Source organism: Notechis scutatus, chromosome 2 (genome assembly GCF_049901735.1).
Source record: "Notechis scutatus isolate UNSWTSFEM ecotype Mainland chromosome 2, rNotScu1.2, whole genome shotgun sequence".
NCBI lineage: Eukaryota > Metazoa > Chordata > Lepidosauria > Squamata > Elapidae > Notechis > Notechis scutatus.
This window is the reverse complement of record NC_142010.1, coordinates 142,831,024-142,849,953: the sequence shown is the minus strand read 5'-3', so window position 1 is coordinate 142,849,953 and position 18,930 is coordinate 142,831,024. Positions and strand designations below refer to the sequence as shown.

At 41.1% G+C, this 18,930-nt stretch overlaps 2 protein-coding genes across 7 annotated transcripts in view; one reads left to right on the top strand and one right to left on the bottom strand.

The window, feature by feature from the left end:
• Positions 1-4,113, top strand: part of ARHGEF25 (Rho guanine nucleotide exchange factor 25) — an 89,021-nt gene extending 84,908 nt beyond the window's left edge. For all 6 annotated transcript variants that reach the window (XM_087956464.1, XM_087956463.1, XM_026673928.2 and 3 more), the window contains one exon: positions 3,633-4,113. In XM_087956464.1, coding sequence (XP_087812590.1) covers positions 3,633-3,743 — 111 coding nt within the window. In that variant the 3' untranslated portion in view covers positions 3,744-4,113. The remainder of the gene's footprint in view (positions 1-3,632) is intronic.
• A 5,004-nt stretch (positions 4,114-9,117) lies between these two features.
• LOC113416104 (transcription factor Sp5-like) lies at positions 9,118-15,586 on the bottom strand. Its single transcript, XM_026673795.2, has 2 exons — positions 15,418-15,586; positions 9,118-10,059 (listed from the first exon to the last, which is right to left on the bottom strand). The coding sequence occupies exons 1-2, from the start codon at positions 15,469-15,471 to the stop codon at positions 9,118-9,120; spliced, it is 996 nt and encodes a 331-aa protein (XP_026529580.2). The 5' UTR covers positions 15,472-15,586.
• Positions 15,587-18,930: the final 3,344 nt, after the last annotated feature.

Sequence of the window (18,930 nt, the reverse complement as noted above, 5' to 3'; positions counted from 1 at the left end):
AATCCCTTTAGGTTTATCATTATTCATAGAAAAATGATTCCATAAAAATAGCCATTTCCTCAATCAGAAATGGTGAATGCTATTTCAGTTCTGCAGGGAAGTGCAAGATTCTGGGTTTGTCTGCATTCTCACACATAACCACAAACCAGAGAGCATTCATGTTCCATCAGAATGCAACTTTTTGTGGACAAACGAAGGGCCCTTCCTGGTGATCATAAGATAATGAGCTTAATGAACTCTATTATGCTGATCAGTCTAATTTCATATATACAATCCATTTGAATGCATGAAAGTACAACATCATGCTAGGGTGGACTATATAATGTGCCAAAGATCAGAAGAAAGTCAAAGTATAACTGATGGATAAACGCACCGAGTGAGGACATGAACTTCCATTATCAAGAGCTGCTCAAGAACTAGATAAATCTCAGTTTTATTTTGTAAATGGAAGAATACAGGTAGTCCTTGATGTACAACTACAACTAAGCTCAATATTTCTAAGGGAGACAATTGTTTAGTGAGTTTTGCCCCATTTTACCTTTCTTTTGCCAGCATGGTTAAGTGAATCCCTGCAGTTATTAAGATAGTAACATGGTTGTGAAGAGAATCTGGCTTCTCCATTGACTCTGCTTATCAGAAGTCGCAAACAGTGATCACGTGTCCTCAGGATACTGCAACTGTCATAAATATGAGCCAGTTGCCAGGCATCTGAATTTTGATCATGTGACCATGGGGATGCTACAATGGTTGTAAGTGTGAAAAACAGCATAAGTCACTTTTTTCAATACCGTTTTAACTTCGAACAGTGACTAAATGAATGTTTGTTAGTCAAGGATGTGTTTTGACTAACAAATGTTATTAAAAAGTGTAAGCTTTTGTGACCTGTGGCTCATTTTATCAGGTCCATAGAATAACCAGACTGATGTAGGATTAAATTGCAGTGATTTGGGGGTAAGAGGAGAGGGAGAAAAGTGAGTAAGATGGGTTGGTTATGCAGATGTAGGTAACATAAGAAGCAGCTTATAAGTAGCTTATCACTTGGGCTTCTGATACCCATCATTTCTCTATGTTATATATATGTAAAGTGAAATGGAATCCCTACATATTATTATTTACATATATTTTGCACATTTTTTGTCAGGGAAGTGATACCCAGTTGTTTCTTGATTTCACTTTTACAACTCCTTTTTGTTGAGGAACTGGAGGTAGTACAGGGGTGGGATTCTACACGTTCACACCTATTCGCAAGAACCGGTTGTTAGCATTTTAAGCAGTTCGGAAAACTGGTTGTTAGAAGAAATTACTGGCCTAATCCTGTAAAGAAGGCAGGAAGGAAACATTCTGGTGTTGCTTACAGAAACTGCCTCTCGGTTAACCCTTATTACATTCTTGGCAGGACTAGACTTCCTGTCTCTGGAACTTCTCTGGAGTTTTTTTCCCTCCTTTGCTGGTACTTTGCTTGTGTGGAGTGACCATTCAAAGTTACCATGGCACTGAAAAAAGTGACTTATGACCATTTTTCACACTTAGGACTGTTGCAGCATCCCCACAGTCATGAGAGGCCAGGCGAGGAGATGCGTGCCTCGATGTGAGTGATATTGATAACGACCACCAAGCCACATCCACCCAGTCACACCAAGTAAGCCACGCCCACAGAACTGGTTGTTAAAAAAATTTGAATGGCCCCCCTGAGGTAGTATAAATGTTTGTTGCTATCTAGTCCAGGGGTCACCAACCTTTTGGACCTCAGGGACCACCAAACTCATAATTTTAAATCCCAGGGACCACTAACTGGTTCTGTGGGCATGGCTTAATTTGTGGGTGTGTCTTGGTGGTCATGTGACTGGCTGGGCATGGCTTGTATGTAAATATTATAAATATTTATATAAATATTGAATTTTTCATAAAAAAGAGCAACTTTTACCCAAAATCAGGCAAAGCAGGCAGGCAGATTGAGTTGCACACAGAATCACAGATTCATTCAGAGATCTATCTATCTGCCATCGGCTAGCTCAGTCTGTCACATAAAATTGGCTTGCAAGCAAACTCATAAAATTTGCTAGCAAGCAAACTCACAAAATTAACTCACAACACACCATGTATGTAAATATTGAAATATTTTATTTTAAAAAAGAGCAACTTTTACCCAAAAACAGGCAAAGCAGGCAGGCAGATTGAGTTGCTCACAGAATCATTCAGTCATCTATCTATCTGCCATCAGCTATCTGAATCTGTCACATAAAATTTGCTTGCCGTGACTCTGCACTGCATAATAGAACTTTCAATCCTAAGGGAGGTTCGGCTGTGCTTAAAAGCAGAGCCGAAGATCTAAAGACTAGCTAGAAAGTAAGAAATCCAACCATTTCCTGCTTCCGAGCTAATCTAAATCTCCCGAACAGCTGATGGTCAGAAAAAGGAAAAATAGCAATTTAGCAGGCAAGTTTGCCAGGTAAGGAGTGAGTGGGCGGGGAGGGTTCCCGTGGGCCATGTGGGCGGCGCAGGCTTGTGTTTCTGTGCAGCCTGGATTAATTGCTTTGGGGGGGTGCTCTGGGGGAGAGATTTCTCTGCGGCCTACCAAAATTTTCTCGCGGCCCACTGGTTGGTGACCGCTGATCTAGTCATTATTATTCGTGCAACAATCCTATGAGTGGTGTTAAGGTAAAATACTTTCACCTAAGGCCTAAGAGACTACATGGCTAAGAGAGGATTTCTCTTCTCTGAGTTTGATGTTCTTGACCACTATATCATCTTTCGAGTTTACAGAGGATTTATTGTGTGTTTAAGAGATTCAAGAGACTTAGGTTCCACTTGCAGTGATGCCTACAATTGTCCCCTTGTCTTTTGGAAAATTGGTGTAGTAAATATTGAAGACACTGCTGCTGATACATTTCTTGCTCTGGGAAAGCCGCTGATAGAAAAGTGTAGATCATTGCAAGTAGGATCATTATTGTCCATGTTATAATTAGTTGACAGAAGGTAAATCGTGAACCAATTAAACATATAGAGGAAATATGCTTAGATAACATGTTTGCCTATAGCTGTAAAAATAATTTAATTTTCATTTTAAAATAATTGTATCAAACCTTATTTTTGAGAATGGAAACAAATGTTGATATTTCATGTTCTAGAAATATGTTTTCAGGAGACAAAATATTGGATAGTCCTGAACCTGGCAGGCCAGATATAACTTAGATTTATATACTGTTTCATAGTGCTTTATACCTTTTTCTGAACATATTACAATAGCAGCCTATTACCCCCAACAATCTGGGTCCTCATTTTACCAACCTTGGCTGAGTCAACCCTGAGCCAGCCAGGATAGAACTCCTGGCAGTGGGCAAAGTCAGCCTGCAATATTATATTCTAACCACTGCGCCACCACGGCTCTTGATATAAAAACATAGTTCACGTGCTCTAATAGAATGAAATTGTGCATAATGTATGTAGATTAGAGTGCAGCTTTTCTTAAGGAGGAATTTGGATTGCTTTGCTTTACAATTTTCCCCCCTTAAAACTCAACATACTGAACTACTACAAATGAGCCTGGCAGAATGTTCCCGAGAGCAGTTATATCAGAGATCAGTCTTGAACAGATTTCTGTAGTTGACCATCTCTCTTTGTCCCCTCATTAGGTCCTGATTGAAGATGAGGCCAGGCCACTGCTCCCCGATCCTGAGGTCCCAGAAATTAATGTCCCTCAAGGTAGTGCCCAACTTGCCAAACTTGACGAGGATGAGCTGTGACCCTTGGCCTGCAAGATGGTGGCCTCTGTCAGACAGGCACTTCAACTGGGGAAATCGAACGCTTCTCCCACATCCCTCCTCCCTCTCTCTGGCTGCTCTGGAGGAAAGAGAAATGTAGCAACAGCGGGATGGAAAGTTTTGTTGTCCTCTGATTCTGCTCAAAATGCCCAGACTTCACCCCCTTCCTCGTATGGGTGCAGGACCCCATATTGGGACCAGAGCAAACAGCTGAAGGCTCTTCCCTAGACCCCAGTATATGCATGCTGTGGGGCTCTAGGGCTTTACGTGGGGGGCTCTTGGATGAGGGGGTTTAGATTATGTGAAATGAGAATATTTTGTTCGTTGTAATAAAGATTTTAATTAAAACTAACAAGGAAGTAAATTGTATCACACAAAATCTGCACAGGCATCCCCCAAAAACCGATTTCCACAGCTGATTTCTGTAACATTTCTTCAGGAGGAGCTTGTGAGGTACCCATCAAATTCTCTGTTTTCTCCAATTCTTCATAACTGAACACTTACGTGTTGGGCATGTAGACTTCAAGGCAGCCTTGAATTCTCATTGTACTAAGGGAATATTTTCCTCCTTTCCCACTTTTAAATTATACTTGAAACTAATCCTGCATCTATTCAACTCAATGCAAAGTCCCTCCTCATTTAGATTACAGAATCCATCATCCTAGTCATTAGAGAAAACTACCATTGCATAGGAAATTGGAAGGTGTGAATGTAGCTATTACATTCGGGGAAAAAAATTCGAGATTGTGGTTTCATTCTCAGCATTTCTCAGCTGTTAATCCATTTTTGCTGTCACTGGCACATCATTGCATCCCAGCTGAAGGGCTATCTACTGTATTAGTGTGCAAGATTTGTCAATTAACATCAGTATGGAGGGATCAAGGAAAACTTCCTATCTATAAATCCTGAATTAATAGGATTTAACTTAATAGTGAGAGCAAAGGGTTGGGAAAAGGGATTTCTCCTGTCAATCCCCTTTTAACAACAGTCTCAGAGATATAAATGAAAGAAGCTTGGTTCTTTTACACTTCAAAGGCCACCCAGCCTATTTTGACAAAGGCAGCTCTGCTTACAAGTTGATCCTGATAGTGGTCAGAAGCATTCTTTATGAAACAAAGCAAAAGATTATTTTCAATTAAGCAGTTTTTGCATTTGTTTCCTCTAAAATTTGCAAGTGAAAGGAGTATATCAGCCATCCCATTCACCAGGTATTAAGTTCAAAAGGTGCCTCCTGTTAAAAACACACAAACATTTCTATCTAAGATGAAGATTAGGAATTTTATTTCTCTAGGTCCTTCCAAAATTACCTAAAACAGGGTATGCAAAACTATTGGAAGTACTCATAGCAATATATAGCTCCACCAACATTTAAAGACAATAAATACTAACATTGATACAATTTTTTCAAGAAAGCTGAAAAGCAAAATACTAGACAAACCATAAGAGAATTGTACCTCCGAGTACTTGTTACCCGAGCAATGCCCAGAAGATATCTTCCATTGTTGTCCAAGAAAGAACTTAGGTGGGTCTGCCAAACTTGCTTCAGGAGAAGATTCCACCTCTGAGGTAATGCCCTTTTGCTGGCATACAGCTTGAGGTGGTGCTGGAAACAGGTCATCTTTTATGGGCTTGGGTCCAATCCTGGAGGTGGGGGCTTAACACTGGCTTAGCCCAACATGCCACATCTGAGTTAGTTATTACTGCTGTATCCTTTTGAGGGGGGGAGGCACTCTACAGACAAAAGGATACCAATGTATAGTGATCTTTTACCCACAAGGTATCGCAAAGGCTAGAACAACTCATAAATGTATGCAGTTGTGCATCCTTCTTGGTTAAAACATCAGCCGACACTTTTCTCAAAAGATTCCACTGGAGCTAACTGTGTTAAAGACCCCATTGTGATGTAGGGAGGGACAGCCCCATGGACACAAAGCTGATGGCTGGTTTCTGTGGCAATTAAGAGGAACAGAGCCCTCTGGAGTGTTCCTTGGGTCCCAAAGGAACTAACAGTAATAATAATAATAGTGATTATCTCAAGTAGAGCTGGAGGCAGCGTGAAAGGATCTATCTTTCCATTGGAAAACAAAACAGCATCTTCTCAGCCCCATTCCCCCCATAGTAGCCTGTTCCTCTCACAAAAAGGTGAGTGTCTCAAGACAGAAAGAAGAATCAAGCTACCAGTTCACTCTGCTTCTATATGATTCTGAGTTGGGTGTGCGTTTTTTAAGCCAGAATTCAGGTAATAAAGGAGAATATTTGTAATTCGGGCTTGAATTGAGGGGTCCTTGGTGCTCTCTGAGCTTGGTTGTGCACTGATGATGTTGCCTAGTTAAACATCTGCAAGAAAACAAATTCATTCAGCATGAATGATCCCCTCATTAAGGTGTGCGTAGTCCAAGGTTACATATAGATTAGTATTTTTTTTCTTCCTCAAGACACCAAGACACCACACCAGTTTTCCCCATGAGTCAAAAATGGACATCTTTGAGTGTTTATGTGGATGTGGATGCATGCACAGAGGAAGCCTAATATAAAAGAGTTGTGAATTCCACAGTATGAAATACGACAAAAGGGGATCCACCATGAGGGTGTTTCATTTTTATTTCTGTTTTCATTGAAAGGTAGGTTTACCCTCAAACCTTTCGTCACTTAATATCACAGAAGCAGCAAATGAGATGATAAAAATGTTCCTAGACATTTTTGTTACTAATTGCAGGCTGGAATCAAAGGTTTGAGTGCTTCTACCTGAGGGCAGGGGAGGAGGGAAGACACTGCATAGATGCAACTAGCATGTCAACGAGAAGGCCATGCCAGAATTTTCAGCCATTATCATGAGGATGTGTATATTCACGTTCACAAACATATGAGTTTCAACACACAGAAGCTTCACACTAGCTTATGGAGTCCTTTTCATTGCATACTGGCTTGTTTTCTTAAAGCACAGCAAAATGGGGGAAGGCTGGTTTAATATCAACTTATCAGGATATTCTCATCTCTAAATTCTTTATTTTTTTTATGAAATGACCCAAGAAAAGAAAGCAAAAGAGCCTGTATATCCAGGGAGGGCTGCACCCTCTAATTTGTTAATGCTTTTACAGCTTTTAGTGCAAAACAGATGGTTAAAAAAATTCAAACTATGTTGTTTGGTGAGCTACAAAAATAATTCAAAACCTGTGATGTCAACATCAGAGTTATAGGACAGACCAATATTTCTCAATATGGGCAACTTTAAAGACCTGTGGACTTAGTCCCAGAATTCTCTAAATCTGAAGAATTCTGGAAACTGATGTCTACACAAATCGCCAAGACTGAGAAGCAATAGGATAGAGAATATGAAAAAAAATGGTTTAGATCAGGGGTGTCCAACCTTGGCAACTTTAAGACTTGTGGACTTCAACTCCCAGAATTCCTCAGCCAGCAAAAAGTTGCCAAGGTTGGACATCCCTGGTTTAGATGCTAGGCTTTCTTTCAGTGCTATGGAGACCAGGGGGCAAGGTGGTGATAGAGGTAATAACAACATATTACTATGTGACTTGCAATTGGTCAAGTATACTTGCGCTTCCCCCTACCAGTTTGGACTGGATATGCTCTCATAGAGTATTTGATATTGCCTATATTCTCATATCTTTCTGGGAATGAGTGGAAACTGCCTCCTAGCAGACCTTATCTAGGTTCAGAAGTGGGACTGAACTTCTGTGAATATTTGGATGGGAGATCACTTGGAACCTCACAACTGTAAGTGAAATGGGAAAGTCAAAAAAAAAACATCCTAGAAGGCAGTCAGTTGACCTGCTTGCAAATTGATGTATTAATGTGTTTGTCAAGTCCACAGAAATCACACTCATCTCAAAAGGGGATTTATTTTATCTGAGAATTTATTGAAAAGTGTACTAGACAACCCATGCCGCATTGGCTCATTGTTTCAGAGATACTTCCTTACCTAACAGAGAAACCGAATGATTGGCAGGCAAGAAAGCAATAGGAGCAAGAGCAATTTCCAACTTCCTGACTGTTTTCCATTGACTTTTCTTGTAGAAAGTCAGAAGGAACACTGGAAATGATGATCACATGACCATGGCTGGCTGCAGCTAACTTTGGCAGTGCAGTAGCACTGAAGCAGCCACAACTTTACCACATTTCAATCAGAAGGAGTCATGGATCCCAGATTTTGGGTGCCTTCTCTCATTTGAAACACATTGATTCAAAAACAGTTGCCCTGTGATGCACTATTTAATCCAGTTGAAGGTTACAAACAATCATAGTTTTAGTAATACAGTATATAGATTCAACTATCTGGGTCAACTCTGTTTGGACTTGCTATGAATTCTCAAGGTAACCCAAGGCATTAATTTCCTATTAACTTCCTTTCAGTGCATGCATTTGATTGTTTCTGTGGACACTTCCCTGAGCACTATTAGGCTCCTTATCCAACATGTCACTAATATTTTGAAGATGTTTTAAAATAAAAAAAGCTAGTTAGAAACTGATATTCCGCAAAGCAAAGCACTACTCTTTATTTCCCAAAACTGCCTTCAGGTCTAATAATCATATTTAGAAAATAAAAATACTTTGCATTGCAACCCAGTTTTCTGTTAGAAATGTACTCTTGAGCCTAGATAAAGGAACAACATCACTCCTCTCAAAAGCAATCGATCTAGGACTATAAGGAACTTAGGGTGAGGGAGGGGAGGTTTGAAGTAGTTGTCGGGACTAGTGGGGAGCAACTCACCAATTTGCCTTCCAGAAATGGAAGTTTTGTGACCTGGCAGCCATTTAGTCCCATAGAGGCCAGCATGTACTATCTTGACACAAAAGAATTATCTGCCTGCTCCTGTTTTTATACCAATGGAATTGAAGGGGCTCAGGCATCACTATTGGTTTTAATGGACCTAGCCCCAAGGGTCTTCAAACTTGGCAAGTTTAAGACTTGTGGACTTCAACTCCCAGAATTCCCGAGATAACATGACTGGAGGAGAAATTCTGGGAGTTGAAGTCCACAAGTCTTAAAGCTGTCAAGTTTGAAGAGCCCTGACTGGTCCTAGCCAATCATACATTGTTGCTAGGGAACATTGCCAGGATTTTCTGATTGAGACTTCATAGCATCCCGCTGATCTATAGTTGCCAGGTTTTTGGGAAAACAATATGATAGGTCAATATTAGTGTTGGGTATAAAATGAATTTAGCAAGGGCTCCAAATCAGTAGACGGTAGCAAAAGTATGTAAAAAAACAACCCATTTCTTTGCTGTCATCTGCCGTCTGTCCAGATTTTTGCAGCCCAGGCACCATAACCCTGCTGTAACCTTCTCCTTGCTTCCTTGACCTCATCTCTGCTCTTTTAGGCCTCTTTGTTTAACATCACTCTCGCTTGATGCCCACTGCGGCTGTTGTCACAACAGCCACATTCCGCACCCGCTTTCCCTGGTGGGTCTTGACATGCTTTGCTAGGTGGTCACTCCGCATAAATCTCTTGGGGCACAGCTGGCAGCCAAAACGCTTCTCCCCCGTGTGTGTCCGAAGGTGCCTTTGCAGCTCATCTGAGCGAGTGAAGCTCTTCCCACAGTACAGCCAGGAGCAAATGAAGGGGCGCTCGCCTGCATGCCAGCGGAGGTGGGCCTTCAAGTGAGAGGTTTTGCCATAGACCTTGCCGCACCCTGGCAGATGGCAGACATGTTGCTTCTTCCTCCCTGGCTCCTCGTGGGACCTGCTGGCTCCCTGGCAATTGGGGCATTTGCAGCGACGACAGCGGCGAGCTGTACTCAACAGCCCTTTGGGAGGGCTCTGAAGGAAGGGCGCAAGGGGAGGCTGGGGACTGAGAACTAGTGGGTGTCCCAGAGAGAAATTGTTTGGCTGCTGCAGGGTCCACCAAGGGGTATCGTCGGTGGAGGAGGGGCCTGGAGGAATAGCTGGACCCAAGGGCCACGGGCCTTGCAGAAAACTGGAGGAGTCCTGGGCTTCTGGGAAAGCATATGAGGGGTGCACTGTGGGTGCCAACATCTTGACAGGTGACCACTCCAAGGAGTAGATGGCCTCAGCTGGCGGTGTCAGTGGCAGTTCATGGGCTGAGGCACAACAATTGCTGGCCACCATCTGCTCATGATATGGCATCTTGGGTTGTCCAAATGCCATGGTTGTGTGAGAGCGTGATGGCACCTCATTGCTCCAGAGTTGAAACATTCCCACAGATTCATAAGACCCTGGTGAGCTGGCCGAGGAACAGGGAAGCGGAGGTGCTGCTCGGAAGGCCAAGGTGGGATAGTTGGCAGTGATGTCCTCTGGAGACGAGTTGGGAGAGCGGTCCTGAAAGCAGAGCAAAAAGACTGAGCGAGGGTATAGATGTTAATCATCCCAATTCCTTAATCAACATCTACTCAAACTCTATCCAAGCAAATCATCTTCTGTAGCACATTGCTACGTGTCTTGCACTTTGCATACATCCTCTGACTAACTTTGCCTGCCATGCTAAGGTAACTATATGTATGGCCATTTTGTCCTCTTCCCCTGTCATGCATAGATCTTTAATTTGGCTCCATGAGTGATGTTTTCATCTGTCTTAAATTGCCATTATCTGCAATGGGAATCGAACCAAACATCTGTCATAGTCTGTAAGCACAGAAGCAGTTTTCTCAAAATGCCTGGACAATGCATGTTGGTCAGCAGCTAGAGCAGATCACTTCATCTCCCTCTTTAGAGGAAGAACAAGAGCCACTTGAGTCGGAAGACCAGGTCTGGTTTACACTAATTTGGTATCTGATACTTTCTACACACGATTTCTGCTTTCTGATCAAAGGGGCTCAATCTTCTGGATGTTGCCAAATTCTGTTAGGCTCCTACTGAGATAAGATTCAAACTAACCGATTCCCATCCTTTAATATATCTGTGGCTAACTATGGGGGGACGGGGGACTTTTTGAACAACACTAAAGTATAGATAGATGTCATTCCATCCCATTCTTTTTAAAATTTTAGCTCTACAGATTAACCTTTTTTTGGTTATGGTATTTTTAAAACTGTTATTAGTATTATGTGCTACCCAGAGTCATTATGGACTCTGGAAATTTTAGAATGTTGACAAATATTGATATTTAAAGATGTTTCGGTAAATACTTGCTGTAGTTATAACCTAAGCAACACCATTATATAAATGTTCATGGACAGGAATATTATCTATGGATGTTCAAGCTTTTGTATCTTTTCTTTTTTTAAAAAGACCAATATAATAAGGAGGGCTAGGTAAAAGCATTGCCAATTGATGAAGCTGCTTTGGTTCCAATCACTGGAAAAAGATCCACTTTAGAGCAATACTTTTAGGCCTCCAGTTAAAAGCCTGTCAAAAGATCTGCAAGCCATTTTTCATTGCCTGAGGTTATGCTTGGGGGAGAGAGAGAGTCCAAATGCAAAGCAGCTAATTTGATGTAGTGAAAAAGGCTTTAAGCTGATGCTACTCCCCAGAAGTGTAGAAGGCACATTTTATCGTACTGCAAGGACCTGTCAAGGCTTTGGGCCTAGTAGGTACTGATAGTTTCTCTTTGGCATGGTTTTTGCTAATTTTTTTTTGTTTCTGTGTCCCCCTTTTTTTAAAAAAAACTTTTCCCATTATGCTGCTTTGATCTTTTGGTGTTGAAATATATTTTAAGAGAGGGAAAAAAAAGCAGAGGAGGCAGAATCCTAGAAGCATTTCAATTAAGCAGGAAGTCTCTACTCATAAATCCTGACAATGTATACAGATAGTCCTCAGGTTACGACCGTAATAGAGCTTGCCCATTACAGTTGTACAGTCACAACAGTCATAAAATGGAAATAGACACGATTGTGTCTTTTTCAGCGATTGTTAAGTGAACAGCGCAGTCATAAAATGAACCCATTGTTCACTATTGTGCAGTTTTAATAGAAACTAGGAGTGCTGATTTTTGGCAACTATTGTAAAATATGGTTGGAATGCTACAAATGGCTGTAAATGCAGCTATGTTGCTGAACATCCAAAATAAGGTCACTTCACCACAGCAAGGAGTGACTGACAAAATTTTGGGTAGGGGCGATAGGTCCCTTTCCCAGGTAGATTATAATTTCAAATGGCCCTTAAGCAACCAGTTGTAAGTCAAGGACTATCTGCATTGGAAAATGGGCAAAGAGGAGGCAATATAAATTCAATAAATAAATAAAAAGATGGACATCCAGACGGGAATGTTAACTGCGGCTATTTTAGAATAAAAAACAGAAATCCTGTTTATCATTTCATAAAATGATGCAAATTATATAGCTGCATCACTTTGGGTTTAAAAACAAAGCGATCCTAGGATCAAACTTCAAGAATATTTAGGAAAATAGTGGTGAAAAATCACCATCAAGTAGGAACAATAGGATGAGGGATTCTAGCTGCCACCAGTATCAGGCAGCATGACCAGTGATGATGGCAGTTATACAATTCATCCAGAATCTACTGGCTTCTAGTCCTGTTATATTGGCCTTCCTGGAATAGCTTTAATTGTATTTTATTTGGAATTATGAAGAGTGAAACATTTCAAAGTGACTGGAACTTTCAAGCAATTACAAAGATAATTGTGTGTTCCCAGGATTGGTTACTATATTTTTCATTTTGTCATTCCCCAAAATCGTGATGCTACTTTACTATGAACTTCATTGGTCACTTGATTTCATGTCATGACAATTTTCTCTGTATTTATTGAAAAATAATTTTAAAAGTCATTTAAATGTTTCCTTAATTGCCAGTTCAAACCCCATGCAAAACTCTGTACATGGCCAGAAAGAAAAGCTTGTTAATTCTCTTTAAGAAAACCAAAGTCTATTACTATTTCCTACTGAAAACATGTAATAAAGCCATAGATTACGAGAGAGAACCAAAAAAGGAGAACAAGAATCGGTGATAGGAATTTAAAAGCGGAATATGCTTCAGTTATGTGCCATCTTTTAATGGAGGATTATGTGTATGAAAAGTGGGAAATAGCTCCCAAATCCTTTGTAACTTTTTCAAACCTGTATTAAAGCATCATTGCTATACATTCCTCCTAGCAAGGAGGTCATATTGAATTCAGTGAAACCTGTTCCACAAGCCACTCTCGAAAAGTTGCAATCAGGCAGGAAACGCTCCAACTAATAAAGGTTTTATCCATCTGATCAACAGGAGAGTTTTGAGAATGGAACTTAAGCCGTGCCCATCACCTGAATTGCCAGAGCTCTTGAACCAATGAATATCCTATAGCAGAAACAGTAGGAGAATGAGCAGGACTTTTTTCAGAATATGTTTTAAACTGGTCATTTGTCGTTTCTGGGAGAATTCCCTGCTGTGAAGGAACCATGCAGTTCCTTACTTTAAAAGCCCTTATTAGCTCTGATCTCAGAAAAATTCACTTTATAGCAACATTCTTACAGCCCGCCCGCTTTTCACAACAGATCAAATTAGGATGGGAAATATGCTGTATAAAACTCTCTCCCTCCCTCCATACACATGAAATGATAAGGAATAAAAGTGAACGTCTAAAGGCAGTCTGAGGCAGGAATTCTGTGCCTGCTACTTCGATCAGCACGGAAAATAATCTCAAGCAGTTTTAGGAGGGGTGGGAGTTGATTTTGTAAACAAAAGAGTGAAAAACTAACTAGAAACCTAAGGATTAAGGTGGTTCTTTGCTCAAGTTCCCTTCCTTACAATAAATAGATTGCAGCAGATAAGAGCTTGTTTACACCTAAGAACTGGAAGGTTGGTGAAGCAAGAGTCAAGCCAACAGGAGAATGGAGCATTTCCATAGTCCGTGTCTTTGTTTTGATTTTAAATAAGTCAATGAGGAGCCAGAATAAATGCTCGCTTACACCCCCTCCCCAAATACACCAATATTATTGGTTAAAGGCAAATCCAGAGTCAATCAGGAAATTGTGCAAATGGATACATGGGGTGAGTCTGTAACTAAGCATTAATAACAGTTAATGATCTACCGTATCTTTTAGGCCTGTGGTTAGGATACAGGAAATTACTATTTTTTCCCTAAGGAATGGCTTAAATGGTGGATGTGACTTTAAATTTGTCTCAATAGGCATTAAAATGTCACATTTCCCTATTCAGAGTGTCGCCTTCTTCTAGCTAGAATTAGATGCCTAGCTAATATTGTCTAAGCTCAATTGCAACAGCTTATCAGGTCTTAGGCAGATTCTTTACAATAACTCGGTATCTAGCTTTTCATTAGGAGATATGTGGGAACTGAATTTGCAACCATTTCCAAGTAAAGCTATACTACTGAGCTGTAGTCTATTTCTAAATAGTCTTCTTGGCACTGAACAAAGCACAGTAGGATCTACTTCCCCCTTCTACAATGTATATAATATACTCATATAATACTCATTTTGCAAAGTAAAAAAAATGCAATACTTTCATTAGACATTTAAAATATGTATAGTACCCATAAACAAAAAAATAGCACATTGTAAATGTATATTCCAGGAGTCATACAACAAATATATAGTTGAAAAGTAATGTTTTTATTCAAAATAAACACAATTCTGCCCCAACTTAATACCTTAAAGATGTCTGTATCCCAAATTAATATAACATTTGTCAACATTTGTTTCTTTAGAATCACAAACCACCTTCCCCACTTTTTAAAATGTTCTTGCTATCTAAATCTCAGCTGAGCTCACCTGCTAAAAAAAAAAAATCACCTGCAGTTAGAATTGATTATCCTTCCCTTTCCTCCAGCATCTCAGCAGCCTCACTAGTCCAAAGTTAGCATCGTTCTAGTACATTTCCTATTTGTTTGCACCCATTTGGTCCTTACAGTTCAGGAGCAATTTAACCTAGCTTGAACATAGCAGGTAAAATCCACTTCTCTCCTTCAGAGTCCTTGCTTAGCTATTCCTTAAAATGAGAATGCAGGTTTTCAATACTGAACCTTTAGTGGGAGATCGGGAGAAGGAAAGCAGGTGTGGTTAAAATACGCAAAATTCAGAGGCTAACAGTCCTTTTAGTAAATCTAAAAGATAACTTGCCCTACCATTCCCTACAATCAAGAACACTGCATAGCCTCAGAATTTACACAACTGTAACTCCACAGTCTCTTCCAGAAGGTCAAATTAGACGGGGTGGTCCACATCAAAGTGCTATAATCAGTTGGTTGTCGGTTGCTAATTATGACTTTGTGGTTTCTTTTTAAGGTTTCGTTTCACGTTAATAAAAAATAATGATACCTCTTGCATCCTGATCCCTTCAAGGCAAGGCTGCTTGCTCCAGAGTTCCTCTGGGATTATTCACAGTTATATGGGAATCCAAGAGGAAGCCTCCTCTGAGTGAATGGGATCTTACATCTCAACAGAAACCTTACAGGCTTTCCCGGAAAATGTTGGAGCGCGCTTTCCCCATTCCTTCCACAGCAAACCCGCGCCGGTCGGGTATTTGAAACAGCCAAAAGGACAGGCTGAAAAATCAACAGGTGAAGTTTCCCCAACTGCTGAATCTCCTCCGCATCAGGCAAATCCTCACTTACTGAATTGCACCCCTCGGTTAAAGACCCCACGAAAGAAACTCGCCCTCGAGGCAAACCCAGATGGGGGCCACGCTACTTCTAACCTAGGGAGTTGCTTCCTACCTCTTTGAACATTTGAACTACTCTTAAGTCCATGGGCACACGTCAAATAAATCAACAAATCTTCCTACCTGCAGAAAGGAGGTGAAGTGGTTCGCGGAGTTTGGCACCGCCAAAGTTGCCATTGGGACCGGGGGTCATCCAGCTCTATCCACGGATAGGCCTCATAAACTCAGCCGAGAGAGCCCGGAAGAGCCGAAGTGGCAACCTGCTCTGCTCCCCCTCTCTATGCGAAAAGCCCCCGCCTTCCTCCCCAACCTGCATCTTTCTCCTCCTGCGCTCAGACTCCCCTCACCCTCCAAGCACTTTGATTTTGGCTCCCCGTCAGCCGATCAGGAGTGGCGATTGGAGGCGCCTTTGATGTCGCCCGGGCGCGAACCAATCATTAAAATAGATTGAGTGATTTCAAAGAGGGGGCCTGGCTAGATCGCCTTGAAGGGCCGGGCTCCCCCGCTGGGCCGCTTGTTACGGATGCAAAAGGCCTTGATTGGGCTTGCGTGCGATCAAGAGACCCGGCCTGTTCCTTTTATCTCTTTAGAAAGGCCGAGAGCGGGAGTAGACACGTCCCATGCACGTCGGTGCAATCCTCCCCGAGGCCTGCATAGCCCCCAACACGTGGCCAGCCTCTCCAAGTGATAGAGATTGTCCGTCATCCGGGTCATGGTGGACCCAAAGGGGCTTATTCTGGAGGCAACTGGACTTTCTTGTTTGATTGTTTGTTTTTCTTTGAAGACGTTTTCCTTCTCCTCCAAGAAGCTCTGACACCGAAACTTCTTCCCCGCTGTCCTGTCAAGAGCTGAAGAAGCTCCTTGGATGAGAAGGGAAATGTCTTCAAAGGAAAAACAAGAAAGTCCAGTTGCCTCCAGAATAAGCACCTTTGGGATCTCCAAGTGATTGTCTTTTGGGTAATAGATGGGAAGGTAGAGAGATCCTGATTGAGTGTGCCCGGTCTTCATTTATGCAGAATCCACGGACAAGCCATCATGAGCTTAGTGTATTAAGCTAACTATTTGATTTGTAAACCAATGACTTTAATGTGTGAGTCAGTGGTCACTTCACCCATGCTTTTATCAACCTCTAGCGAAGAGTCGTAAATAAACCTGATTTGTAAATACTTAAGTTCTGTATGATGATGATGATCATTCATGGCACAGTCAGCCAGATGTTTGGGCTGAATGGCATTTTTATCTACCCATTGAGTCCTTCCCAAGGACTTGGAATACGCAGATGTTGTTTGATGGTGTTAAAAGTATGGTCACAGGATGTAAGCTGTTCCAAATAAAACCGCCTTTTGCAATTGACTGGTGGTGATTTTGCCAAGGCTGATGGTGTTCAATTGGTGCTCCAGATGTTTTGGGATTTGTACCCAAGGTGCCTATTACTATTGGTACTAGCTGTGTTTTCTTTTGCCCCTGTCCTTCCATATCTGTTGGCAGGTCTTTGTGTTTTGTGATTTTTCTCCAGTTCTTTCTCTTCTCCTGTGTCCAGGTACTGCCGCATTAACTAACCAGACTTTTTTGTGTGTCTTTTTATCAACAAGAGATAAAAGCCAGATTTTTAGATTGGATTTGGCAGTTTTATTATTAATTTTTTATTCTGCTTTTTCAAATATTTTAGTCAACTCAAGCTAGTGAACATACCTAATATTCCTGCTTCCTATTTTTCCAACAACCCTATGAGGTGGGCTGGGCTAAGCAACTAGCAAAGAGAGTAACTAGCCCAAAGTTACCTAGCTGGCTTTCATGTCTTCTAAGGGAGGTTTAAAACTCACCACCTCCTGGTTTCTAGGCCAGCATCTGAACCACTAGACCCAAATGACTCTGTATACAGTTTCTATCTATAAGGAAAATATTGGGATAGACAGAGGATGAATAAATGGAACCTGCCTAAGCATAGGATTGCCTCATCCAACCTCCAAACATGTATTGTAGATCACTGCTAGATATAAGAGAGGGAGTTGCTATATCACTTTGCCACGCTTAGTGATTGTCTAGAGTTTATTTATTTATTTATTTGATTTGCCAATTGTTTACAAGATAATAAGTATAAGTGTATACATGGTTGTGAATACATGAAATGGGTACATATAAGAAAAATAAAAGAAGAATAAGAGAAACAATAGGACAGGGACGGTAGGCACGTTGGTGCGCTTATGCACGCCCCTACAGACCTCTTAGGAAGGGGCGAGGTCAATAGTAGACAGTCTAAGGTTAAAGTTTTTGGGGTTTGGGGAAGAAACTACAGAGTCGGGTAGAGTATTCCAGACATTGACCACTCTATTGCTGAAGTCGTATTTCCTGCAATCAAGTTTGGTGCGGTTTACTTTGAGTTTGTATCTATTGTGTGCTCTTGTGTTGTTATGGTTGAAGCTGAAGTATTCATTGACAGGTAGGACATTGCAATGTATGATTTTATATACCATGCTTAAGTCAGACCGAAGACGGCGTAATTCAAGGTTTTCTAGTTCTAGAATTTCAAGTCTGGTGGCATAAGGTATTCTACAATGAGTAGAGGAGTGGAGAACTCTTCTTGTGAAATATTTCTGGACTTTCTCAATTGTGCTAATATCAGATATGTAATGTGGGTTCCAGACTGATGAACTGTATTCGAGTATTGGTCTAGCAAATGTTTTGTATGCTCTGGTTAGTAGTGTGATATTACCAGAGAAAAAGCTACGTAGGATTAGGTTAACAACTCTTAATGCCTTTTGGCTATGTAGTTGCAGTGGGCTCTAGCACTTAGATCATTAGAGGTGAGTATTCCAAGGTCCTTTACAGAGCTTGGGTCATCAACAAGATCTTGTTGTACAATCCACGTTTGGTAGCCCTAGCTGGCAGCTACAACCCCAGTTCATTTCTCAATGTCTGATGATTTTTCACACTGTTTAACACAAGCGTCCTGTCCACCAGGGATGAATGAAAATTAATGCCACCAATATTATAAATTGCCAATAGGTGGCAGTATTGATGCATTAGGTGCTCTGATGTGGTCTTTAGCTTCTGTTCTCCCACTTCAGTTAGTGGGAAGTTGCTCCAAAAAGATCATTGTTATTGCTATTGTTCAATGGAAGCTTTTAATGAATATTAATATATTCTGAGCAATGTAATTGAATTTTGGACTGTCAAAAGAAGTATCTCCAATTGAAATTCATTGCCTAATGCAGATTGTTATTATGGTAATGCCTAGGTTGATGTGAGCACAATAGTCCTCACTTAACAATCTTAAATGAGGCCTACAACTCCTGAGCAAGGTGGTGGTTGCTAAGTAGGAAATCAGGTGACTTTGACTGTACTTTTTAGCTGGAAAGAGATAAGACTGCTCAATTTCGCAGATTCAGCTTTAGTTTTGCCACCTAACCACTCTGCTGCCCTTTGTGTTTATATGCATCAAAAACAATGTGATCATGCTAGTAGCCCAGGGCTGAGAACTCTGGGCATGTTGCACAAACAGCTTACACTCTTGAAATTTCTGCTCTAGGAATGTGTCAGGAAAAAAAAAAGATTTCTATAGGCACTCTCTCCTTTGCCTCACTTTCCCTGCTGTCAGCATAATTGAACTGTTTTCAATGTATAAAAGAGCAACAG

Excerpts from the sequence above, each read along its gene's own strand:
- LOC113416104 (XM_026673795.2), bottom strand. The coding sequence starts at position 15,471 with ATGGCAACTTTGGCGGTGCCAAACTCCGCGAACCACTTCACCTCCTTT. Across the intron at positions 10,060-15,417 it reads ACTTCACCTCCTTTCTGCAG|GACCGCTCTCCCAACTCGTC; the intron begins GTAGGAAGATTT and ends CTCTGCTTTCAG.